Source organism: Nicotiana tabacum, chromosome 17 (assembly GCF_000715075.1).
Source record: "Nicotiana tabacum cultivar K326 chromosome 17, ASM71507v2, whole genome shotgun sequence".
Taxonomy (NCBI): Eukaryota; Viridiplantae; Streptophyta; class Magnoliopsida; order Solanales; family Solanaceae; genus Nicotiana; species Nicotiana tabacum.
Genome location: NC_134096.1, coordinates 133,378,196 through 133,405,589, shown reverse-complemented (window position 1 = coordinate 133,405,589; position 27,394 = coordinate 133,378,196). Strand labels below are relative to the sequence as shown.

Here is a 27,394-nt window from a genome sequence, read left to right as displayed (position 1 = left end):
ATTATAATGCTATATTATTAATTCATAAATTTAAAAAATTAAAGATCCGTGGGGCTTAGCCCCATGTCTCGAGGCTTTCGCCTCATCCCGTATTAAGAAAAACGTCCCGCCTAGCGCCTTCGCCTTTTAAAGCACTGATATCAAGGACTATTTGTTTTCAATGTTAAATATTAAGGACCAAAATAGTCATATCCTATACATTAAGGACCATTTGGAACTTTTTCTCACAATTGTAATATCAAAGATTTTACTCTAAGAAAAAAAAAACTTTGTGGGCGTTTCGACATAAGAATTGTAAAATTCCAAAAAAAGTGAAAAAAAATTTCAAGTGATATTTGAAAATTAGAGTTGTGTTTGGACATGAATATAATTTTGGGTTATTTTTGAAGTTTTGTGAGTGATCTGAGTGAAAATTTTGAAAAATAACTTTTTGGAGTTTTTCAAATTTTTCAAAAATTTTAAAATGCATATTCAAGTGAAAATTGAAAATTTTATGACCAAACGCTGATTTCGAAAAAAATAAAAAAAAAATAAAAATTTTGTTATGTCCAAACGGGCTTAAATTATGTGACAATTTTCATAATAGAAGGGACCAAAGAAAAATATCATGCAACAAAGGGCCGTAGATAAAATTTTCATATTCTTGAAATTACAAATCAATTTTTAGGAAAATTAGATACCTTCATACAAAAATCCAAGGACACTCAAGCAGTAACGCTTCTGTGGAAGGCAGGAGCAGTCAGCACGAATAACTGTGTGTGTGTGAGAAAGAAGTTCGCTCCCTTTTCTGTGAAAATGGGAAGATGTCTTCTTTCATCCACAGTTATTCCTCCTTTGAGAACTCTTCTTCCTTCTGATCCCCCTAAACTTGCATTCCCCAAGAATTTTAGCACACATTCAGCGATTTTTCATTACGGGGTTTGTACAACTGGAGCCAAAACAAGTGGAGCATTTTGTACAAAGGCTACTTTATCTGAGGTGGGTAACAACAAGAAAGTGTACTCAAAGATTGGTGCTGACTCAACTGGAAGTATTCCCTCTAACGAGCTCCTCCAAGTAGTTGAAGCTGCTGCCAAGACTGGTGCTCAGGTTTCCCCCTTAATTAATGGTTTTATTTCTATGTTCTTGGCAAATTTCTGCTTAAAGATTTGATATTTGGGTTATTCTATGTTAGGATCGGGAACCCGGGTAGTGCGTAATTTAGCCAAACAACGGTATAATAACCAAACAACGATATAATGGCAATAACAAAGACAATGGAAGTTGATAACAACGACAATTAAAGTAGATAAAGAAGACACAAATTTAATGTGGTTCGGTCAAAGTGACCTACGTCCACAATCAGAGAGGGGCAATTTACTATAACAATAAGAGTACAAAAGAGAGTACAAAATTAGAGTAAACACTCTAATTAATCCCAAATACCCTAAGAGAATAACCTCACAAGATCACTCCAAAGAAAGTGTTCACACTAGTGCTTCCCAACACTTAACTCTCATACAAAACACTCTTAATAAAGGAAGAAAGGAAGAAACAAGAATTGAAGACAAGTCTTGTTGGTGTGTCTAAAATGAACTAATGGTCTTCCCTTTTATAGGCAAAAAAGTCTTGACCTCTTAGGTGTAAAAAAAGAGATACAACTTGTGCAAATGATGTCCAACACACAATGCAATATTTTTGGGTGCCAAAGAATATTGCCAACAAAGTCTACACTTTGCAAAGATGCTTATGCTTATGTGAGATGGACTCCATTTGACAAAATAATGGCCATATTACAAATCTCCACCTTGGCCTAATTTTGGATGATATAGTAAATTTGCTCCACCTCTCCGCAAAAGCCCCAATGGGCATATGTCAAAATTTAATACCATCAAAATCAGACAAATTGTCTGATACTGAAACTGTAGTAGGGCCTATAACAGTGGAGCCCAATAAAGTATACAACGAACCAGATCTGTGTGCTTTCATGATCACACGAGCACCTTGAAAAATTTTCAGAACTCCACCTTCACCAGTGAATTTGCACCCAAGAGATTCTAAAGTGCCCAAAGATATGAGATTTTTCTTCAACTCAGGAACATATCTAACATCGGTGAGAGTTCTCACCACATCATCGTGCATTCTGACCCGAATTGTACCTTTGCCAATAACGTTACAAGTAACATTGTTACCCAATTGGACAACTCCACCTGCAACTGAATCATATGTAGAAAACAAGTCCCTTCTAGGACACATATGATATGAACAACCGGAATCTAAAATCCACTCATTGTCTAATCTGAAACTAGTTTCAGTTGCTAAAAATATAGTTCCCTCAATCTCATCAGTTGCTACACTAGCTTCGGCGGTGTCAGTATTTTTGTGCTCAGTTTTTCTTTCCTTATGCTTTTCTTTATTTTTCAGCTTATAGCATTCGGAGATAATGTGACCTTTCTTATGACAATAGCGACACTGTAAATTATTGTATATGGATATGGAGTCGGATTTGCCCCTAACAAACAAGCCAACTTCCGCTTGAGTTCCACTAGCTTCCCCAGTAATATCACTATCTATCTGTTCCTTTGATTTTAAGATAGATTTAATATCCTTATAAGAGATATTATCCTTTGCATAAAGCATAGTATCTCTTATATGCTTAAAAGATGGGGGTAGAGAACAAAGCAGTAACACGGCTTGATCCTCATCTTTAATTTCAGCATCTATATTACTCAAATCCATAAGAATGGAATCAAAGATGTCAATATGAGAGAGAATAGAGGTACCTTCACCCATACGAATTGTATAAAGCTTTTGCTTCAGGTAAAGTCTATTTTCCACCGTCTTCTTCATATATAAGGTTTTCAATTTTTCCCACATGCCTTTGGTTGTGATTTTTACAGAAACTTCACGTAAAACCTCATTTGAGAGATTTAAAATGATACCTGCTTTTGCCCTTTTGTCTATGACGGCAAACTCCCCATCCGTCATTTTATCCGGCTTCTTCTCCTTTCCTTGCAACACCAAGTCTAAGCCATCCTGAATTAGGATAGCTTCCATTTTTAATTGCCACATTCCGAAGTTTGCACTTCGGTCAAATTTCTCAACATAGGTCTTTGTTAGAGTCATTTTGGCTATTGAAACTAACCCGGTTAGATCCGGCTCTGATACCAATTTGTTAGGATCGGGAACCCCGGTAGTGCGTAATTTAGCCAAACAACGGTATAATGGCAATAACAAACACAATGGAAGTTGATAACAACGACAATTAAAGTAGATAAAGAAGACACAAATTTAACGTGGTTCGGTCAAAGTGACCTACGTCCACAATCGGAGAGGGGCAATTTACTATAACAATAAGAGTACAAAATTAGAGTAAACACTCTAATTAATCCCAAATACTCTAAGAGAATAACCTCACAAGATCACTCCAAAGAAAGGGTTCACACAAGTGCTTCCCAACACTTAACTCTCATACAAAACACTCTTAATAAAGGAAGAAAGGAAGAAACAAGAATTGAAGACAAGTCTTGTTGGTGTGTCTAAAATGAACTAATGGCTTTCCCTTTTATAGGCAAAAAAGTCTTGACCTCTTAGGTGTAAAAGAAGAGATACAACTTGTGCAAATGATGTCCAACACACAATGCAATATTTTTGGGTGCCAAAGAATATTGCCAACAAAGTCTACACTTTGCAAAGATGCTTATGCTTATGTGAGATGGACTCCATTTGACAAAATAATAGCCATATTACATTCTAGTTAACAAAGTGCTGTCTTTTTCTTGCTGGTGCATTGGATAATTTATTTAATTAGGATACCCTTCATTCTGTTGAGCTATTAGAGACAAGGAGTTGGTTATTTTTTTTGTGTGTGTATGTGTGTGTGCGCGCACGTATGTGTTGTGTATGTGATGCTTAAATGATTCTTCTGGTGGTAGCAGCGGCGGAAGCAAGATTTTCACCAAGGGGATTCAACAAATAAGAAAAATAAACACGCGAAAAAGCTAAGAGAATTCAACATCAAATATATATATATATATATATATATATATATATTTTACCTTATATATATTATACAGTATAATTTTCGGCGAAGGGGTTCTCTGCCTAGCTCCGCCCCTGGGTGGTAGGAGGCGGTTATCGCCAATTTCAAGATCTCAACAAGCTGAGTGCACTTTGGATGATATATTCATATTTTGGGATGGGGTTAAGTGCACTGCTACTTGGGTGCTACTTTTGGATTCTTGCAGCGTAGTTACCTAGAGGCTAGAGGATAAATAGGATGCTTAAGAACATGATATTAAGCTTTATTCTGAGGAGTTAGGATGCTGGGAAAAGATAAATACAACTCCATTACTCTATATTGAAGTGTGTGTCATATTTTCACCATTCACCACACATTGTATTATTATTGCCTTCACTAATTTGGTTGCCAAGATAAGGGAAAGACCTGCTTGAGGGGTTGGAGATCTAGGATGAGGTTGATGACTGGTAAGTTTAGTAACCAATCAGAAGGAAAAAAATATGTACAGAAATACATACATATGTGTTATGTTTCCATATATTAGCAGTTATCAGAAGTTTTTACGTAATAACATGTCTTGTACTTGTTATGGTCTCTTTAGACTTCCTCTAGTTCTTTACAGCTTTCCGGTTGATTATTGATCTTTCTTCCACCTTTTTCTAGAGGGATCTCTGTTTCAATTTTCTTTTTCCTTCTTTGTGCTCCCTTTTCTGCTTACCTTTTATCCTGGCCTCAGCCATCATATTGCTTATTCTCTCTGAGGTTTACCTATGTCCTCTCTTCTTGTGCATTGAGATTATACTGCTGACTATGGTCATGCAATATTGATGTTTTATCTTTCTTTTTATGGACAAAGCAAAGGATCCTGCAATTTCTTCGTTCACTACTTTTCTATCTCCCATCTGCATCTAGCCTTTAAATAATCTTTCTGGCTCCTACTCTATGACTTGTTTCTCATTATTTTCATTTCATTTTAGGTTGTAATGGATGCTGTGAATAAGCCTCGGAATGTTACCTATAAAGGGCTCACTGACCTAGTGACCGAGTAAGACTTTGTATTACTTTTGCTGGTGGTTATTTGTTTGTTGCAGAACTGACACAGTGCTTCTGTTTCTTTTTCTTCTACGCTGATGTGTCAGGTTGATTTATAAGGCTGTCAAAGGCCATATCTTAGAGGCTTTACATTCTTGTTGCAGTGTTGTTTTCCAGTTTTTGGTGACAACACTGAGCCTTGTATGATTCACAGTAATTAGTGAATCTACTTTTTTCATTGTCACTATGTCTAGTTTTGTCACAAAGAGTATTTTCTTTCCTTTTTATTTTTTTATGTTTCCATTGAAATGATTTAGTTCTTTATTAGACTGTATTAAATATTCTCTGACTTTCCTTTCCAAAATTATGTGATCGTTGTTAATTGCTCCTCCTTTTTTTTTCCTAGCTGGAAGCACATTCGCCCCTTCTCTTAAGACCATGCTTGAATTAACACTAAAATATGACAATGCCTTGTTAGTGACTGTTTACAGCCTCACTTTATTGGTTGACCTTATGCTTTAACAATTTGGTGATCTTATATGAGCTAAATTTTAGTTGCTCTATTCATTTTATTTCTTTACACGAAGACTTTCATCATGTTGTCGCAGTGGTTAATGTGTTTGTTTAAACTTATTGCAGCACAGATAAAAGTAGTGAAGTTGCTATCCTTGAAGTAGTGAGGAAGAATTTTCCAGATCATCTAATTCTTGGGGAGGAAGGAGGAATTATTGGGGATTCGTCATCTGATTATCTTTGGTGCATTGATCCTTTAGGTTTGCCCTACAGATCTCTAACTTCCACGGCAATGAAAGTAGTAATGCATATAGTCGAACTGTCTATTAGGGTTAGACAGCTTGTGTAGGTTCCCATAAGTAGATATGGATTACCAAGGTTCCAAGTGGTTTAACTTGTAACTGCTAAGTTGTTTAATTTAGAAAGGGTCACATTTTACTAGATCTCTCCCTTCCACATTTAACTAGTTCTAGTTTAACAAATACACAAGTTCATTAACCTAAATACCAGGCAACTATACTAGCAAATTTAACCATGCAAAGGCACGTAATTTCTCAACCAATATATGGATGAACTATGTTGCGCAGACTGTCCAAAATGATGCAGCACCCGTGTCGGATCCTCCAAATATACTATTTTTGGAGGATCCGACACGCACCCGACAATATTTTCGGAGAGTCCGAGCAACATAGTGGAATATTGAGCATCATCCCACAAGGCTTATGATGAAGTTGAGTTGACGTTAACTTCATATTGATTGAGAATTGGAAATGGGTGGAAGTAGTAAACAATGGAATAAATAGGAAAGTACTGAATACTGATAAGGAAAAAAGGAAATAAAATAACTAGGTAGCTAAAAGAAAATCTTGTGGTAGCAAGCTTGTGTTTCTGACTTCACGTAATTGCTTCTTTTGGATCTTTATTATCCTCTTGATCTTACTTATAATGTGAGTTTCTATGTCGGAGTTCATAATTATTCAGGGTACATTCCTATGTCAAGTGAAGCTAACCTTCTTAACTATTTCTGATGGTTATTAAGATAAGGAGGATATTCTAATTTCCATGCCTTTGAAGTATAACCCTATTCTGCAATCAAATCATACCTAATTCATCTATTTGATTAGTATAAATCAAAAGCTTTTCAATCCTCAGTCTAAATTAAGAATCTTTCCTAAGCTCACTTAAAATATAAAAAAGACTAATTGGTCAATCAATTAGAATTAGATACAAAATTGAACAACCAACTCAATCATCAGTAATAAAGACCAAGAAAGAAATTAATCCAAGCTACATGATAAGATTCATCCTAACTTGGAAAATTAAAATTTGTGTGCTAAGAGTCTTAGAACATCATAGAGAATCTCTTAAACGTCCAATGACTAAGTGGAATTGGAAGAAAGAAACTCTATTAGGTGCTCTAATCTCTTCAAAAGCTCTTTGTCTTGTGCCTGATCTTGCCTCGAAAAAATGATTGTTACCCTTTTATGGTCTTGGAAGTTCCCCCTTTTTTTCATTTTAAAAATAATAATCTTGAATTCCTGTAAGAGTTGAGAACGCCATAAACACCCAAAAACGTGGTCTAGCAGTTGAGGAGTTGGAATGATAATTTTAGACTTGCACAGCTTCAGTAAAATGGTCATAACTTTGCCAAAGAATTCCAAATGAGCCATTTGAAGCATTCACAAGTGTCATGGGCTGCAGTTTTACGAGAATCATGGCTTAACTTGAGATCTAGATTAATCCAGATTACTTCTTGCAGTTTAGTCAAAATCTGGCACGTTCATTGCACAATTCACGCCGAGGGTTCTTTTCCTAAATATGCAAAAATATTTTATATCAAGTGAGATATCCACGATGTGCTTCAAAAACTTACCAATTTTGGTAAAGTTACTTAATATTATCATCATACAATCATCTTATCACATACAAATAGATATATTGCATGTGTGAGTTCAACAAAAATTCGCTCCACTGGAAACAATGGCACCACATATTATCTTAAAGACAACTCAACCAATAAGGAACAAATATTAATTGGCAACTTTATCTTGCAGATGGAACAACAAACTTTGCGCATGGCTATCCTAGCTTTGCGGTCTCTGTGGGTGTTCTTTTCAGAGGGAAGCCAGCTGCAGCTACCGTGGTATATGCTGGGATAGTTTCTGATGTGCTTTTTGGATTATTTACCATTGTTCAGTGGAAGAGCACCGTCTCTTATCCAGTGAGCTTGGTCTATGAAAATCTTATGATAGCTGATTCCGATCTAATGTGCAAGAAGAGAACCAAAAGCTTGAATGATCACTAGCAACTTAAATCATGTAGTGCTAAGAGATTGAATATGTTATATTCTTTTACTATCTTGGGCGAATTATGTAAAAAAGAAATTTAGTATTTTTATATTCATAGCTGTAAGGGACCTGAACTGAGTGATAAAAAGGGGAAGGAATTTACAGTGAACTGTACAAATTCTAAAACAGTTGAAATGCGACGTGCTTTAATGTTGCTGTAAGATTTTTTTTCTGAAGCTACCCATAATTGTGTAGGATTTGTGTTAGTTGCACTTAAATATCAAATAATTTAATCCAAGGCAACTCTACATTTTTAAATCTACTGAAGAGTTGAATTAGCTGACCAACCAAGGTCATGTGGCTTTTATCTTATAGTAGCTATTATGCAGTATACAGAATCCCGGAGAAACACTGTGAGAACGAAATTGGGAACCATAAAGTGGAAAGACCATCAATGACACCAAATCTCTTGTTCTGATATGACATCTGAAGTCCTCGCCCGGAACATAATACTGTTAATGTCTGCTTCTTTATAGGTTGAGTTTGTTGGTGGCCCTATGTGTTGGAATACTCGCATATTTTCTGCAGCTGCAGGTAAAGAAGTTTATCTATAACAAATCATTTATTCAATTGCGAATTCCAACGATCTACTACTGACATATGCAATTTTCTTCTTCTAGGCAAAGGAGCCTTTGCTAATGGTGAGAAGATTCATGTCAGTGGAACTGACAAGGTGAGAATTTTAATATGCATGTGTAAAATAGCTTACTTTCCATTTTCCACAGACCCATGATTTGAAATGAGAGTTTGATGGTAACTTTCATAGCATCCGATAAACACAGTTCTTGCTTGTCTTATTGAATTAGGAAATTGGGTAAATGTTGAACTTACCTGCTATACCTGCTATGTGTGACCTGTTATGCGTGCAGACCCATTTACATGCACGTGTATTTTTTACTATTTGATAGTTGTGCTAGTTTTGCACCTTCTTTTGGCAAAGAGGTAATATATGGCTTGACTTTGAAGTTTTAAATTGACTATAGTGTTACATTTGTAAATCTCACGAAATGAAAGGTACACTTACTGTCAATCTTCTTTCCGTTTTTTTGGGGGTTTGGGGGGTGTTTAGGTGGAACAATCTCTTCTAGTGACTGGATTTGGATATGATCATGATGATCCATGGGCAACCAATATGGAATTGTTCAAGGACTTTACTGATGTCAGCCGGGTAGCAACTTTATCTGAAAATCTTGCATATGCGCCCCCCCCCCCCCCCACACACACACACACACACCCCAAAAAAATATTAATTATCTTCCTGCCTTGTTCTGTATAGGGTGTGAGAAGGCTTGGTGCTGCCGCAGTGGACATGTGTCATGTTGCTTTGGGGATTGCAGAAGCATATTGGGAATATCGCTTAAAGCCATGGGACATGGCTGCAGGAGTTCTGGTATTCTTGATTTCATTATTATCGATATATTTCAGACACTCCTTCTACCTGTGTTTGGAGAAAAATTTAGACAGCTGAGTAGGCAGTGTTTGATGCTTAACAGGTCCAATCATTTAGTTGTATTTTCCATATAATATCTTGTGGTTCTCTCTTTTCTATTTTTAATGGAAAAAGGGTTAAATGTGGTCTTTGCCACATGTTTTGTGAAAAAAGAGAGAAGTATGCTGCGTGCTTATCCCAACAAAAAAGAAAAAGGAGCAGAACTTACCTTTTTTTTTTTGGGTAAGTACAACTAACCAACAACAACAAACCCAATGTAATCGTAGTGTGTACGAAAACCTTATCCCTACCTAAGTGGAGGTAGAGAGGCTGTTTCAGGTAGATGCTCGGCTCAAGAAAAGATAAAAAATAAGTAGAACTAACCATTGTATTATAAATAAGTAATGCAGCGCAGACAAGTGTGCAGAAGGAGTTAAGGTCCTATAACAGGGATGCGTTTGTTTGTTAGAATGAACCCTCTGTAGCAATTTATAACAATACTTGTCTCATTTCTAAGTTTCCGAATGATCCCATTGGATTCAAATTATTCAAGATCAATGAGTTGGTTTGAATCGAAGAAGTGAATGGTGGTCATCTTTTTAACTTGAAGTATCACATGTCGGTAAAGTCTTTAGTAATGAAATACCTCCTGGGTATCAATTCATGAAACTGAGTTTAGCTCAAATGTTGTCCTCAAGTTTCTCTAAGTGGTTTCTTCTTGTTTACGAATTGTTAACAAGTTGTATTCAAGTCATTATTTGACACTGTGGTGTATCTTTCATACAGATAGTTGAAGAGGCTGGAGGGACAGTTTCATGTATGGATGGTGGAAAGTTTTCAGTATTTGATAGATCTGTCTTGGTATCCAATGGTTTGCTTCATGCAAAGGTCAGTCGTCTGTGTCTATGCTGAAGTGAAATTAACTTGTAAGCTGTTTTTCATCTGGATATGGTTGGAGTTGATTTGAATTTTCAGTTCTGCTTTTCTTTCTCTATAATGTATAGTACCTCCAATCCAGTAGGTCGATTTTTAAATATTTTGTATAAGTATGTAAGGATGGAAATATTCTTAATCTCGTAATTTTTTGTTAAAAATTATAACATGTAACTCTCTTAAGGAAATATCAAACTGCTTAATGTCGTTTCTGTTAACATGCGCAGCTCCTTGAGAAAATTGGTCCAGCAACAGAGAATTTGAAGGGCAAAGGGATTGATTTCTCAGTGTGGTTCAAGCCAGAAAATTACCATACAGAGGTTTGATACGTCCATTTTGTTCTTTAGAATGCCCTGCTTGAAAGATTCTCTGCACTCAGATTTTGATTAGGTCAGTATTTGCATCTGTATTTTCTATATTACATATCATTGTATGGAACTGGTCAAATGATATTAGGTCATCTAATATAACATATCTTTTAGGTAAAAGGATATGGACAATGGAATAAATGATACTTTCAATTTTTATTGTATTTATTCTTGTTATAGCTGGTTAACATTTTTAACAAAATAGTAAACAAGTTGTTTGCTGTAATTTGCTATCCGGCTGAATAAGGCTATTGGAAATGTGTGTGCGTGTGCGTGTGCTAGTTATGATGTCCCAACAAACTCTATGCACTTTCTACTACTAGAAGTTTGAAAAATTACCGACTCTTTCAAACAATTGTAGGCTGAACGATGGAATGAAAAATGCAGTAAATTTGTATTGCCTTTGAATAGGCCTTAAACACATTGTAAAACTAAAACTCATTTTGAACAAGCGTCATTTAGACAGAAATAACTCAAGTGAACATTCTAGCTACCTCACAGAATCGTGCAAAACAATTTCATGAAGACATTTTGTTTCAAGTGCCCCAACCAGAAATGAAGTGTGTAATTACAAGTGGAAAGCTAAATTCTGATTCGCACGGCAGTGACTTGAAAGACAAGTGACACTTAATTAGTCAAGCACCTTTTTTTCCGGATAACCGTGTTGTCCGAGCTAGCTTGCGCACATCTCGACTAAATCCATAGGGTACTCGACTAAAGGATACCTGGTACCTCGCAACAGCACATGTACTGGGTAATTCTGTCCACTAACGCTTGGACAGATGGAAAGAAATCACCTAGTGTTTTTGCTTATGCTGGAATTTAAACCTAAGACCTCATGGTTCTCAAACCGCTTTGTTGACCACTAGGTCACACCCTTGGGTGTTTAGTCAAACACTTGACCTATTTCAATAAAGGTGTTGGTCGTATCTTTGGAATCTATAGGGAGATGGCCAGCCCAATTGTATGTACAGTCCAGCTGGTCCTTGGCAAACTCCCTGTGACCCAAGACTTTGGTGAAGATGGTAGATACTTTAAATCGAATTTGAAGATGTGGTACTGACTAGTTTACTCTCTTCATCCAGCATTTTTCCTATTCCTTACAAGAAACTTTGCGCTGTGCTATGGGCTTGACCCTCAAACAGATCGGAGTGCGGGTCAAAATGAGCTTTAAATGGCTGTTTTTGACTTTTGAATTGAATTTGTAGCAGGAACTAGTCAATTAGGTCCAAACAGAAGGCTACAAGGAATCTAGGAAAACATGCTCAGTGTTGGCCAATAACAATTAGATCTTTGTTGTATTAGATTGATATGGATCTTTCTCTTGCTATATCATGTAAGGGTACTTCCCTAGTATCAATTGATTAATCACATTACGACTTTATCTAGTAACAAAATGTTATGATTCCATGCTTCTTTTGGCATAAAGATTTCCATGTTAAAGTGGAACTGGCAAACATATCCATTAAATGTTGTCTGTCACTGAGAAAGTGCATTACTACTTTTAAAATGTATTCCCAGATAGGATAAATTTAGTTAATCTGGGAAACACTCACCACAAACTAATGTTTTAATTGAGAGATTTACTTTATTTAGGCTGGAGGTTTACAGACCCATAGGTTTTTATCCCTGCTAGGGAAAAAGAAGTTTTATTACTGATTTATTTACTTCACCAGTATAACAGATTACCCTATGCTAGATTTTTCCTATATAGGTCAACTATGGTCTTTACACATCTATCACTTGATACTATCGAGTTCTAGGCTTAATGCCAAATGTTTGAGGCTTAGGATATAGCTGCTAAATGTAGCACATGCATCTTAATTTAAATATGCAAAAGAAAGAACACTATCTCATGCTTTTTGCTACTAGCTTAGTGCTCATCATTTTAAACATCAGTGTGAAAAAGCTAAAAAGAAACTGCAACTGGGCGAGCTGCAGCTTCATGCCAAATTCGTATTGTATGCCATAGAACCTCAGGCTTTTGGGCGAAGGACAGCACCTCTGATGACTAGCCCCCTCTTCCAAATTCCGCCTTCATATTCATATAGAGAGAACTCTATCTCTCCATTCTTCTGATCTGCTGATGTCATGAACTCTCCTGCTGGGATTTCTATCCATTTTCCTCGTGGTTTTTCCACCATATTCTCCTTATGTCCTTGCCTGCTACCATCTGGGAGAATGAGTCGAAGATTCACTGGATTTTCCCATCCATAAGCAGGATCCTTTAACATGACAATAAATACAACCTCATACATGAATCCTGGAGATAGCCTAACTGTATTGAATCTTCCATGGATTTCTAGCCAGCAAACATCTAGTAATTCTGCTGCTGGAAGAAGCACATCACTGCATAAACAATAGAAACAGCATTTCAGGCCTTTTTAGTTTGGTAGTTTTCAACTACAGAAACCTTTAAGTATGTGGTACGTGTTGGTTTAGAATATCTTCTAATAGGGAACGTGATCTTAGAGTTGAAAAGTATTAGTTAGTTTTAACTGATGAATGCTGATTATCATTTGGTAACACATGTTTACTGATTTTTAGTCTGTTTTAGGGCATCACTCTCATTGTTCTATTTTTTATGTCACTCTTTCCTTTTTAGTCTATTCCAAAAAGGATGACTTATTTCTATTTTTGGAAACTCTTTAACGTTAAACTTCTGATTTTATCTTTAATGACATGCTCTTATAGCCATAGAAATATCATGGCATGTTTAGAACCACACGTTGTAAGGATATTTTTGGTATGTATCAAAAGTCTTTCTTTCTTTCTTAAATTCTTAAACTCTATGCCCAGTCATAAACCACCATATAAAATGAAACGGAAGGATTACTACACCTCTTGGGGTGCGGCCATTCCCCCGACCATGCGTGAACGATTGATGCCTTGTGCACTGGGCTGCCCTAAGGATTATTATTCTTCTATGACAGCCTTATGTGTTGTAAAGGATGCTTCTGACTAGTTAAAGCTTTGGATCTGCACTGTAGTTCAACTTTAATGAGCCTGGTTTTCTTTGTCAAATGAAACATTTTCATATTACCTCGAGTCCTGTACCAAGGGCCAGTGCCAGAAACGTTTGTTTTCTGCCCAAGTGATTAAGAGGTCTCTTGCATACAGCATGAAACAGTTTCCCTTTGACTTCTTATCAACCCAGTATTTCTGCATGAAGTGGAGATGTTCTGCTAAGTTAGCCATAACAGTAGATATTATTGCTAAAGGGCAAAACAATAATTTCAAGTGTTTAGGCTCAATTGACTAGTTGATCTTGAACATGAGAATTGGTCCATTAAATCAAGAGAGTACTCGCTTCTCTTGGGGTCAATTTGAAGGCTAGACTTCTAAACTCAGCTAAATTTACGTAAAGAGCACAACATTAAGTATATATATACTCGTTCTCAAAAAATAAAGTATCTATATATTTCCACATAGCATTTAGGGACACTTGAGCCTGTATATCTACATCAAAATAATGCTAGTAACACAACCTTCTCAAGGAAGAACACTATCAAGATATGTATGACTCTGAACGAATTTGGGTGCCCTATTTGGTTTGAACATAACTGTTAAGGTAAAAGCTGGAGTTTTTGTTAATCTTTAAATGAAAGGGGGTTTAGAAATGGAGATAAAGTTAGTGAGATAGGTTAAACAAAAATCTTTTTGCAAATAGGATAATAAAGAAGTCTTGATAAGCGAAGAATTTCCTTTTCAGAAGGGGGGCTACCTTTTCAAAAAGAGCCTTTCTTTTAGACTATAACACTTAAGCTAATGGAGACAAAATTTTCTTACCTTGTGCTTTTGGTTCAAGAATACTCCAGCATATAGCTGGTCATACAATTTGTCCATGGAGGATCTGTCAATAGAAGAATCTGCCTCTTTTAGTATTTCTTCGTAATTATGTGGAAATCCAACTACTCTGGTGGCTTCCATTGTCTTGTTAGTCTCAATACTCTTGCTGCTCTGTGGCATACTCTTTCTTGGTTCTTCATTGACTACGGCGGCATCATTATGGTGGCTTTGAGGTGAAGTGTTTCTTAGTTCTTGATTTTGTTGTAAATCCTGATCTTGTGACCACCCTGACCCCATTTTTTCTAAAGATGAACTCTTTGTCGATGTTGGTTTATGTACTCTGCCATGTTTAATCAGTAGTCACTCTCGTGAGCAGGGAAGCTTTTATTCTGAAACTCTTCCCAGTTGGGCATCTTTTGATTTTATCTTTTTCAAGTGGAGTCGGAATCTATCTTTAAGAATCTATCCCTTCCTATCCACTTCGCACTGTCTATAAACAGATTCATGCCAGCAAAGTGTAGGCCATAAAAAAGTTATTCCTCTACAATGAGCGTAAGTTATGACAGTGTAGCTTTTTCCCTTTTGATGATAAACTCACTAATGTTACTGGATGTGGAAGATGTCTACATTTGGAAAAGGGTATAACTCTAGCTGTTCGGCTATGCCTTATGGGGAAAGCATCGTCCGATCCGAAAAATAGCGTGCACCTTGCACCTTTAAAACATTTCAAACTCCTGCAATACCTTATTTTGGGGTTTCTGCCTTTTCTGCTCCTGATTATACTTTGATCATTTAACCCCTGGTTAATAGCCGTTTCTTTTTCGTAATTGCATCAATTTACATATAGTTTTAACTTCTATTGTAATTTTTTTTTCATATTATTAGGTCACCTAGAACATAATTACAGTTGCCCATAATAAGTGGAATTAGTATAGTGAAAAATAAGGCGGACAACATGTTAAACATTTATACTTAAGTTAGATCCTATTCGGCTATTCCTATTATATATTTGTACGGTTTTATAATACTGTTACTTGGTACAACAACAATCATGTGGTTACTTTCAGATGGCCGTTTGTATTTTTATTCTGTGGATGTAATGTTGAATATATTGCAGCTAGACTACCTTGCCATGCTCATCAATTTGCAGAAGAGCTGATCTTTAGTTAAAATTAGATATCTTACCCAGTGTTTTAAAGGGCGAGGGCGTGAGGCGGAGCGTTTTATTTAATACGGGGCGAGGCGAAAGCCTCGAGACATGGGGTGTAAGCCTCATGGATCTTTAATTTTTTAAATTTATAAATTAATAATATAGCATTATAAAAAAAATATAAAAGATACATTAAAAGTTCATGAAAACTAAAAAGAATTAAAGAAACTCATATAAAATAAAATATCGTTTTACAAGTATAAATAATGCAATACTGTTAAAGTTACTATGAAATATAAATTTATTATAACGTCTTAACTTTCAAACGATTAAAAATTTTAATTTCTTAAAAAATATTATCAAACTGCATATTTTACCTTCTTAAAAGTAAATACTCAATAAATTTTATCAACACTGTAATTTAAAATATTATCCTTCATGAGAAATATAAAATTAATTTTAAAGAGTAAAATAATAAATATATGATAATTTAGTGAGACATAGAACTAAGACATGAAGATCTATCAAGTAGTGATATAAATTTTGGTTATCTATTTTCAGAAGAAATATTCAAATGATATTCACGTATCCTCACGATGCTCTTAATTAGTAAATATGTAATACTATGGTTTGTTATTTGAGTTATTCACATTTTTCATATTCCTATGGATACAAAGAACTTTAATCATTCATTTGTTGAAGAATTTTGAGAGTCAACAATGTTAATTAGTGAATTCAACACAAGATTACCTAGGAACTGTGGGGCAAGTCCCGAGTGTTGAGCGTTATGTATGTTTAGGGCGCACAATTGGGCGCTTGGGGGCGTAGTCTCATAGAACTAAGCCCCACATATGAGTCTTAAGGCGTTTTGATAGTGCCCCGCCCCCGGGCGAGTCCTATAAAAGCCTTTTAAAACACTGTTCTTACCTTATAGCATTGATTCTAGGACAGAGACTTGAGAGATAAGATTCATGTTTATTGATCTAAAACTAAAAGTGCTGTTTACTTTTCAATTGCATTGTTGAGTTACCACTTTGTATGGTGTATACTTTCAGAATCAGATGCTCGTTAAAGAAGTCTTAGCATACGGCAAGCTGCTGCTGAGGAATATGGCATCTTTGAAACCAGATTTTATTTCCTTATTGTCCAAATCCCATCCTTATCTAATATATTCTCCATTAATTTTCAAAAACTAATGTATATATTATGAACACATGTGATAAGTAGTACCAATCAACAATTTTGACCGTCATCTAAATTCACAGATATAATTTCCCAAGATGTACCATTGTCAGCAAAGCTTGTATAATTTCCCACTTGCCAAACACTCTTCTTTATCAGTTTTGCCTCTATTTTCTGGAATGTTCTTTTTCAACTGATTTGATTGTATTTCAGTGAATTACTATTGAAATTCTATCTTTCTCATATGATAGGGTATCGGTCTCAAAGCAAGTACCGGACAAAGAGTGGTAAACTATTTAAAAAAAAAATGTTAAGTAGTATAACAAGTAACGATTAAGAAATAGTTCTCTTCAATCTCACAAATGAATTAAAGTGCTAAAAGTTGTTTCCTTTTTAAATTTATTTACTTGTTGGGAAACCAATAATTTTGAGATAAACTTATAAATTTTAGCAATTAAAAACTTATAATTCAATAATTTATTTACTCCACAAACGTCTTCTAACCTTTACATCTCACGCCATGGAAAATGGTATGCATCAGAAATATCAGCTGCGAGTTGCTAACATATGTTGCTGTTTGCTGATTCTACATACGATTGGATCAATTTTACCATTCGATTAAAAAACGATCAAATATGAGTTAAGGTCTTTCAAACAAACGATCAAATCGGTGATAAAATTGCTGATGCTGATAAGGGACTTAAGCTTGAATAAAACAACACATACATCAAGGTTTCTTTTCCCCCATAAATAAAGTCACATATATTATTGTAATGTAGTAGGCTAATTGTCTCTTTTTTAAGGTTTTCAAAAATAACTTTAGGAATACATCAGAATTTAGAAATATAAACTTTTATATGCATACTTTTTAGTTTATTTAAAAAGAATAACATCTTTTATTTAGAAACAATCAATTTGAAATTTCTCATTTTACTCATATTAACATGATATTATAATCACAAAAATATCATAACATGTTTAAATTCATAATGTTTAATTTATTAATTAACTTTGTCTAATCAAACATCATCACATAAAATGAAACAAACATATATATATTACAAAATCAATCTTCATGTCGATCTTTGTTGATGCCATCTCAACTTGATAATATATGGAGGGAGTGTGTTATGGTAAATTTTACTCAAATTCACCAGTTACAACCAAAACTGCACTACCTTTCAAAACTATAAGGACAATTGGTGTACTAGGATATATTGAATGGACGAATTTGAGTTTAAAGCCAAACTTAAACGGATTACTTTGAACTTTGTCTTTAAAATTTACAAATCCCATTTAATAAAAGGATCTTTACACAAATAGACGGATTTTTTAACTTTTTACTTTTTTTAGATACACAGATTATACATATATAATACACATATTATGCATATATTATACCTTCAACGGTTATTTTTAGTTTAAGCGGTTGGTTGGACGACTATTTGGGTTTTTCAAACGAGTTAAAGTCGCACTCAACAAATGCGTTTTATAAGTCGGGTTCAAAAAATGCGATTTATAAATCGCAAATAAATCGCATTATAAATAAATGTTATAGGAGTATCTTATTATACAATTTAATTTAAGTTCAGTAACATTATAAATAGAATATTCATATTATAAATACAAAATCTTTCAATTATTTTTTTATATGCACATAATGTATATCATTGTATGTGTGTGTTATTTTAAGTTCCACTATTTCTATTACTCTCCATTGAGTATATAAATTTTTGAGTTTTGATTGTTATCTAAATTGTAATTAAAAATTCATGTAAAGTATAAATAGATAACTTTTAATAATTTATTGTAAAATCTACCTTTGTTTTTCACCCATTATTTTTTATAACCTGCAATATAACTCCCCTTTATTCTTAATTTTGTAAATAAATTAAGTTTTGATTGTTGTTAATAAATTGCTCATATGAGCAATTTTTTAAATTATTTTATTATTGGATGTCCTTGATTATTACTTCTCACTTTTTCTTGGTTTCGAATTTTTTTTTTTTTTATGTAACTCATAACATATATATATATATATATATATATATATATATATATATATATATATATATATATATAATATTATTATATTAAAGAATAAAAATATGAAATAAATATTATAGAGGGTAATAGGCCTTGTAAAAATCAACTTTGATATTAGGAGGAGAAAGATAATTTTTCAAAAATAAAGGATGAGTTTGATTCTGAAAGTAAAATTAGGGGATATAAATAATTTTCACCTAGTTATATTCACGTGAATATTCTAAAATTAAGCGAGCAGTAACTCTATGAGCTAGAATTTCATTCAATCCATAAACACGTGCAACTCCATCTACAACAGAAGCCACTTTACTTGAAAATTTAGGTAATTCGATTTTTAATAGGCCCGTTAGTTCTGTAGCTCGGGAAGAGAATACCAAAATTTAATTAAAGATTGTAGGATTTACCCGTAAAACGGTACAATTGAATTTATATGCGGTTTATAGACAAGTGAATCGATTTTATCCTAAAATGATAAATAAATTAGACAAAAATATAAGACTTAGCCTTGAAATTGAGATAAAACAACAGAAATCTTGGTTCCGAGAGCAGAGCTTCCGAAGGCTGTAATAATAATATGAATAAGTAAGAAAGTAAAGTGTTATTGATCTTTGGATAGAGTGTATGCTTGTCAGAAAATTCGTGTCCTTTACGATGATGGTAGAGCTAACTATTTATAGTTGCACATAGGGAACAAGGTCCTAGGATCAAGCCCCTCTTTAATGATAATTATGAGGGCAATTGAAGAATGTGTAATGGTAGAGAGTGAATGTCATATTCCCTGTAATGGACAATATACTTAATGTTGCAGAATATTCTTCATTAAGTGCTACAGGATGGCAGGCATTTATTTAGTCTTTATGAATATCATTCTCTCCGATAATAAACAAGATCGTTACTTCGGACCCGATTATCTTATGTCTTCGGCTTCACATGTCGCTTTCTCACGCGATCATTTAATATGAACATATTTTATCCTATACAGATAGTCCCCCTGCTTTTCGGTGGCATAGCCTTGTGTCCCGGAAAGTTGGTAGAGATACCCTTTTTAGTGAAAAATTCTCTGACCCCCTCTGAAAAGTTTCTGACGGTTGATTAGATGCACGTCTCTCCGCATTTAATGCCCCGAACACGTGTCATCCCACGATTCAGCACCACTTTTGCTGGTTATCGAGGTAATTATGGCCACGATTTTAGTTGTCTATTCCTTTACTTATATGCATCAAACTTCTTCATTTACACTTCATAATTTTCGAATCTTTCTCAAACTCTCTTTACTCAACTCGTACTTGTCTTCAACTTTATCTAACCTTCTTGTTCAAAGAGAACCCTTTTCTCCATTCTGATAACAATGGCTTCTTCTTCCAGAAACCCCAGTTCCTCAAAGAACAAAGGTAAAGCTGATGATGCCGCTCCTCCTATGATAAGCACCATTATTCCAGGAATTCTTGTCAAAACTAAGGACTTCAAAGAGAAATATCCTTCCGCTAACCCTCGCACGTGGGTTGTTGGTGTGTATCCTTCTTCCATCTTTCCTTTCAGCATTCCTTTTGTGAAGGAAGATTCCCATTGCCATGATTTAAACATCATCTCCCCTGACTTGGCAGAGCGGATAATCTTACCCAAGAAGGGCTTCACATATTTTTATACGTATCCCTTCTCTTTGGGGCCGTTCTCTTTGAGTGGGGAGCTTGACTCCGCTATTGTGGAGTTTTGCATACATGACTAGATATGCCTGGAATAAGTAATTCCTTCTGTGTGGAGGACAATTGCTTGTCTTTGGCGTCTATGCAGGAGACAGGAGAAGAGTTAACCCTAGCTCGATTAATGAATCTTTATTCCCCCAAGATTTGTCGTGAGGGAATGATAAATTTCAGCAAACGTGCCCACCATGCTATGCTAACTAGCATGGATGATGACAACGACCGTGAATGGATGGAACGGTTCATTGTAGTTGCCACCAAGGGCATCATTCCGACCACGACTCCATCCTTTCTGGAATTGTGGAACAGTACTCGTAAGTTCACCATTTTTCTTTTCTTCTAGTTAAAGATCATCCCATGCTATTACTGATCCCTCTTCTTTCACTTATTTCAGCAACTCGGTGGACTCCACCGAGGGTTGAAGGCTTGGACCAATGGGTCCAAAAGATTTTGGATGTCATTACGCCCGAGACCCACACGTGGAAGGAACTGGCCCTTAAATATGGGTGGAAGGCTAAAAATCATAGTAGGTCGAACTCATCTTGTTTTTACCTTTCGTATAAGAAAACTGATTAACCTTTCTCTTCTGTTGGATTCAGGTCTACCCCACGGCTCAGTTGTCATCCCCGAGGAAGGACGTTTTAACTGATCCTTCAGATGCAATGATGTTATTATAGGAGGACTTTGCCCGAACGGGTGTAGTCGGTACTGCATCTGGTGCAAATGCTTCTTGTCGGAGTCCCCGATCGGAGAACAAGCAACAAAAAAGACAACGCTCCTCCGTGGCCGGGGAAAAAATAAAAAAAACGAAGAGTGTAGTGCCCGAGCCATCCTCAGATGTTATGGTGATGAGCACCGCGCCCGAGCCGGCCATAGACACCGTGGTGATCGACGATGATGGAGAAGCTAGTGATGAGGAGGCTTCTCTACATAGAAGACGACGACCTTCATCAGCTCAACAGAATGCTCAATCTGTTAAGCTAGTTATGCCAACCGAGGACGACGCCTCGGCACTATGGGGAGTATAATGTAGTGAAAGATTCTAATTCTCGCTTCTGAGTCCCAGTCACTGTTCCCGATACCACGAGGTAGGGTACTGGGTCTCTCCTGTCCTCGGTTGATGAGCAACCAATAACTAGCACTGCGCTTGCCGCAGCTGCTTCTCAACCTACAATACCATCAGCTTCATCTCCTTCTTCACCAACCTTGCCTTTGCCACCAGCAACTGCTACATCATCTCCACCGACCGTAGTAGTCCAAGGCGAGGATGTCCCTTTTCCCTAATCCCAGTTCATGGGAATTTGGGTCATAATTATTCTTCCCCTTCCGAAGATCCCCAAAGGAGGAGCGTTACCCTCTCAATTTTTATCGGATACTATCTGCTCTCCCGGCCAGTGGAACTTGCTAATTATCTGAAGCCTTTCGCTTCAGAAAAAGATAGGAATAAAATACAATCTCTCACGGGAGAGTATTTGCTGAACATTGCCATGCACAACGCAGCAGCGGTAAAATATTTTCCTCCTTTGTTGTTTCTTCTATTGTCGTTATGGTAGGGTTTTGAGTTTGCATTTTTGTTTTGCAGGCTAACTTTCTTGCTTCCGAGGGCCTTCAAAGGTTGATTCTTGATAAGGAGGAGCTTACCTCCGAGCGGGATCAATTTTTGGCCGAGCGGGATCAAATTGTTGCCCGCCTTCCGAAACTAGAAGCACGAGCTACTGAGGCTGCTAAATTGGAGGCTCGATTGCAGGAAAGCGAGCAAGAGGTAGTGACTCTTAGCCAGGAGATCGCCCCATTAAGGGTAAAATTTGAAGAAGCTAAGGCCGAATGGGTTGAAGTCCATAATGTTGTTATTGCTACATTCGATCGTGAGGTTGTCTCTACTGAAAGATTGAGTAATTTGGAGGCAGCCTTAAACTCCAAAGCTGAAGAAGTTACTGTTGCCGAGGAGAAGTATGTCCGGTTGGAGGAGAGTCATAAGAGGGTCATAGAGCACAATAAGGTTTTTAGCTCCACTGTCGTTGACCTTGATATCAGTCTCCGGGCCACTAAATCTGAGTGGGACAACCTTTCTACCGAGGTTGACCAACTTAAAGAAGAACTTCAGCGCCGAGCGGCTTTCCCTCATTATTGAAAAAACATATTCTATGTATAGCTTGAGGAGAAAAACCTTGGAATAGGCCAAAGAGGGTATCATTGACTTTGATGCCGAAATCGCTAAGGCCCGCGAGTTGGAGTCAACTGCCCGAAGGGGTCTCCCGGTCCGGCCTGATGCAAATGACTCTTCTGGTTCTGGTTCCGAGTTCTCGGGAACTGAAAAAGAACCGGAAGGTGATGATGCTGAAGGTCAAGATATTGAGTCGACGATGGATCCACCCACTTCTCCTGGGAGTGTAAATGTTTCTCTTCCTCCAGGTTCTGGAGATGCAGTAGCTTAGTTTTTGCTTTCTTTTCTTTCCCATATCTTTGTACTTGTGCCGTTTGGCACGTTTGTTGTGAATAGAAGCATTATTTTTGTTTAAGTATCGTGCAAGTTTTTCTCTTTGCGTACTTTCTGTTTAAGTATTGCTCAAGTTTTTCTCTTAGCATATTTTTTGTTTAAGCATTGCACAAGTTTTTCTTTCTGCGTTCATTTTTCTTATGTATTCTCGCAAGTTTTCGGCGCCGAGGTATGCGAGGCTTCGGGTGTATTTTTTCCCGGTAGTATTTGGATTCCGGGCAGAAGTTCTTTCGAAATCAACCCTTTAACGTGAGGGTTTCATAAGATAGGGCCCTCTTATGTTTACAGTGCTCTTGAAGAGGACGTCTCCTGTTCATTATGGCACTAGCATTTGAAGTACTTGTTTAACTTTTAAATGATAAAATTAATTCACCGTTCAGACAAGAAATAAGATAGAAATAAAAGGACTTTATTTTATTCCTTTCATTTTCAAAAGTAAATAAGCATTCGTTGTTCTAAAAAGAAATTGCCATTACTTGTGGCTAGCTTGTATAACTTGTTTCTACGGGACTGGCCGCACAGTCCCCGGTCCCGATGATACAACTTTATTTTCGGGTTTCATCTTCCGGTCGATGTGACAATCATTGTTGTCGTATCCTCATATCATTCCCCCACATTCGAATTCGAACATTGGAAGTCTTGCACCTTTTGAGGATTCCACTAGTGAATGGTTAGATAATCTTCAGTTCGATATCAAACTTCACTTCCCCATAGGAATTTATGCTATCGAGCCAAAGATTATCTAAAAATTCCCTAGTGGCTTGCACTTGTGAACAGTCGAGTAATCTTTTCTCCACTGCAAGCTTTACTTCCCGGTAGGAACTTTTGCTACCGAGGAAAAGACTATATAACCGCTCCATAATGGCCCTTTGCTTGCGTGCCTTGTCATTTAAAGGTCTTATTTTTGCTGCTAAAGCTTCCTTCGTAGTATGTTTTCCGTTATTGCCTCGTTAAAAACCTTGCCAGAAAAACCCAATTGGGACAAAAACTGGATGAAGGAAAAAAGAGTGCAGCACATACTTTCAGTACAGGTGATGTTCATCAGCAATAGTATCTCTTTAGGTGTGCCACATTCCAGTTACTTGGCAACTTTTCTCCGTCTTGATTTTCCAACTCGTGTGACCCTTTTCCGGTGACAGCTAAAACCCAGTAAGGGCCTTCCCATGTCGGACCTAGCTTCCCTGCATTGAGCTCCCTGGTGTTCTAAGTTACTTTCCTTAAAACCAAATCTCCTACTTTGAAATAACGGAGGTTGGCTCTTCGATTGTAATATCTTTCCATTCTCTGCTTTTGGGTTGCCATCCTTATATGCGCCAAGTCCCTGAGTTCATCGAGCAGCTCCAATTTGACCAACATTGCTTCATTGTTTGTTTCTTCGTTCGCCCGAAAATATCTCAAGGTAGGCTCTCCTACTTCCACTGGGATGAGGGCTTTTGCTCCGTACACAAGAGAGAAAGGAGTTTCCCCTGTGATTGACTTGGCCAAGGTCCGGTACGCCCATATTACTCCTGGCAGCTCTTCGGGCCATTTACCTTTAGTTGCTTCCAATCTCTTTTTGAGACTTTGCATAATCACCATGTTTGTTGGTTCTGTTTGACTGTTTGTGCTCGGATGGTAGGGTGATGATGTGATCCTTTTGATTTTTAAGTCTTCAAGGAACTTTGTCACCTTAGCACCTATAAATTATGTCCCGTTATCCCAATCTATCTCTTTTGCTATCCCAAATCTGCAAATTTTCTCCCACAAGAAATCTACTACTTCACGTTCGCCGATCTTCTGATAAGGACATGCTTCAACCCACTTAGAAAAATAGTCAGTTAAAATCAAAATAAATCTTACCTTACCGGGGGTCGGTGGTAGCAGTCCGAATATATTCATCCTCCACTTCATGAATGGCCATGGTGACAAAACTGAGTGTAGTGGCTCTGCCGGTTGATGTACCAACGGTGAGTAAAGTTGACATTTATCATATTTTTGAACATATACCTTGGCGTCTTGTTCCATCCAGGGCCAGTAGTATCATGCCCTAATTATTTTTAACTCTAAGGAATCCGCGCTTGAGTGATTTCCGCAAATCCCTTCGTGGACTTCTCTCATAACATAGTTAACTTCGGAAGCTCCCAAACATCGGGCCAACGGGCCTTGGAAAGATCTTCTGTACAATTGACCTCCCTTGAAGCTGTATCGAGCTGCTTTAGTGCGCAGTGCCCGAGATGCCTTAGTATCTTCAGGCAATTTTTCGTGTTCGAGATAGTCAATGATCTCATTTCTTGACTCCCAGACCAAATTGGCCACGTTCACCTCAAAATAGTTATCCGCATTCAATACCAAATGCATAAGTTGTACGACCGTGCCGGAGTCTGATCCCTTCATTTCTGTGGATGATCCAAGATTAGCTAGTTCATCTGCTTCCACATTCTCTTCCCTCAGGATGTGCGTAATTGACTATTCCCTGAACGGAGTGAGTAGAACCTGGACTTTCATTACGTATTGTTGCATGCATTCCTCTTTGGATTCGAAGATCCCATAGACCTGATTTACTACCAATTGGGAGTTGCATTTGATTTCTATGACCTCTGAGTCCAGTCTACGAGCCATCTCGAGCCCTACAATCAAAGATTCATACTTTGCTTCATTGTTAGTCAGAGGAACAGTTCTTATGGCCTGCCTTAGGGTTTCTCCCGAGGGAGTGGTAAGAACTATGCCGAGCCCGGACCCCTTCACATTGGAAGCTCCGTCCGTGAACAAATTCCAAACTCCTGATGTTGATTCTAACACCATTATTTCTTCTTTGGTAGCCAAATGTAACACTCCCGGACTGATATCAGCCACAAAGTCGACCAAAACTTGTGACTTAATCGCAGTCCTATGTTTATATTCTACATCGAATTCACTCAGTTCGACTTTCCACTTGGCCAGCCTACCTAAGAGTTCAGGTTTATGAAGAATATTTTGTAGAGAAAAAATGGTCACCACAGCTATCGGGTGGCATTAGAAATAAGTCCTTACTTTTTGAGGGGCGACTACGAGGGCTGAGGCAAATTTTTCCAGATGTGGCTAGCGAGTTTTTGCTCCTGTCAAAATTTTACTTACATAATAGATAGGAGATTGCATACCTTCATCCTCACGGACTAAAATGGCACTTACTGCTACCTTCGAAACCACTAAGTAGATCAGTAGTTGTTCGCCTTCCTTCGATTTTGACAGTAATAAAGGACTTGACAAATAACTTTTCAAATCCTGCAAAGCGTGTTGACATTTTGGAGTCCATTCAAAGTTATTCTTCTTTTTGAGGAGTGCAAAGAAATGATGGCATTTTTTCGAAGATCGGGAAATGAATCTGCTCAGAGCGGCCAGTCTTCTTGTTAGCCTCTGAACCTCTTTTATGCTTGATAGTAGGTCCAAGATGTCTTCGATGGATTTAATATTTTAGGGGTTAAACTCGATCCCCCTTTGAAACACAAAGAATCCTAGGAACCTGCCAGAGCTGACCTCGAATGCACACTTCTCGGGGTTAAGCTTCATGTTGTGTTTCCTTAAGATGTCAAAGGTTTCTTGCATGTGTTTAAGATGATCACCTGCATTCAAAGACCTAACCTTCATATTATCTATGTAAACCTCCATAGTTTTCCCTATTTGTTTCTCAAACATTTTGTTTACAAGCCGTTGGTAAGTGGCTCCGTGTTTTTAGCCCGAAAGGCATCACATTATAACAATATGTTCAAAGCTCGTTACGAACGAAGTTTTTTCCTGATCCTCCGGGTTCATCTTAATTTGGTTGTACCCAAAATAATATCGAGGAAACTCATTAACACATGCCCGGTCATCGCATCGACCATTTGATCAATGTTTGGAAATTGGAATGAATCTTTTGGGCACGCCTTATTTAAATCCTTATAGTCTACGCACATGCGAAATTTATATTTCTTCTTTGGAACTACTACTACGTTAGGTAGCTAGTCAGGATACTTTACCTCTTGGATTGAACAGATATCAAGCAAGTGAGTTACCTCTTCTTTGACAAATTTATTTCTGACCTCGGCAATAGGACATTTTTTCTGTCTTACCGGAGGGATGTTAGGATCCAACCTTAGTTTGTGCACGACCACTTCTGGCGGGATACCTGTCATATCCGCATGCGACCACGCAAAACAATCGATATTAAATTTAAGAAATTCGATAAATCCGGACATGAGCTCGGGGTTTAGTCCTGTCCCCAAGTGGAACTTCCTGTCCAAAAACTTTTCAAACAACGTGACTTGTTCAAGTTCTTCCGCTGTGGTTTTTGTTGCATCCGTTTCTTTTGGTACCTGGAAATATCTTGGTACCTAATAGGATTCTGACGACTCCTCCCCATGGTTGACTTCGCTCGGCTCGAAAGCAGGCACCAGTTCCTGTAATTGCTAT

The 27,394-nt window shown here is 37.0% G+C and overlaps 2 protein-coding genes across 4 annotated transcripts; one reads left to right on the top strand and one right to left on the bottom strand.

Moving 5' to 3' along the window:
* The first annotated feature begins 674 nt into the window (after window positions 1–674).
* Window positions 675–16,858, top strand: LOC107761059 (phosphatase IMPL1, chloroplastic). Of its 3 annotated transcripts, none has more exons than XM_075235113.1 (11): window positions 675–1,089; window positions 4,978–5,045; window positions 5,672–5,805; window positions 7,600–7,688; window positions 8,370–8,427; window positions 8,514–8,566; window positions 8,963–9,061; window positions 9,170–9,283; window positions 10,109–10,210; window positions 10,483–10,575; window positions 16,618–16,858. In XM_075235113.1, the coding sequence occupies exons 1-11, from the start codon at window positions 796–798 to the stop codon at window positions 16,756–16,758; spliced, it is 1,245 nt and encodes a 414-aa protein (XP_075091214.1). In that variant the 5' UTR covers window positions 675–795; the 3' UTR covers window positions 16,759–16,858. The 3 variants fall into 3 exon arrangements, 2 of the variants coding, with proteins under 2 accessions (XP_075091214.1, XP_075091215.1); XR_012701487.1 differs by having other exon boundaries at window positions 676–1,089; window positions 10,483–10,645; XM_075235114.1 differs by lacking the exon at window positions 16,618–16,858 and having other exon boundaries at window positions 676–1,089; window positions 10,483–10,849.
* LOC107761060 (lectin) lies at window positions 12,244–14,803 on the bottom strand. The gene is made up of 3 exons (XM_016579227.2): window positions 14,413–14,803; window positions 13,667–13,785; window positions 12,244–12,972 (listed from the first exon to the last, which is right to left on the bottom strand). Exons 1-3 carry the CDS (start codon window positions 14,707–14,709, stop codon window positions 12,600–12,602), a joined length of 789 nt encoding a protein of 262 aa, XP_016434713.1. The 5' UTR covers window positions 14,710–14,803; the 3' UTR covers window positions 12,244–12,599.
* Window positions 16,859–27,394: the final 10,536 nt, after the last annotated feature.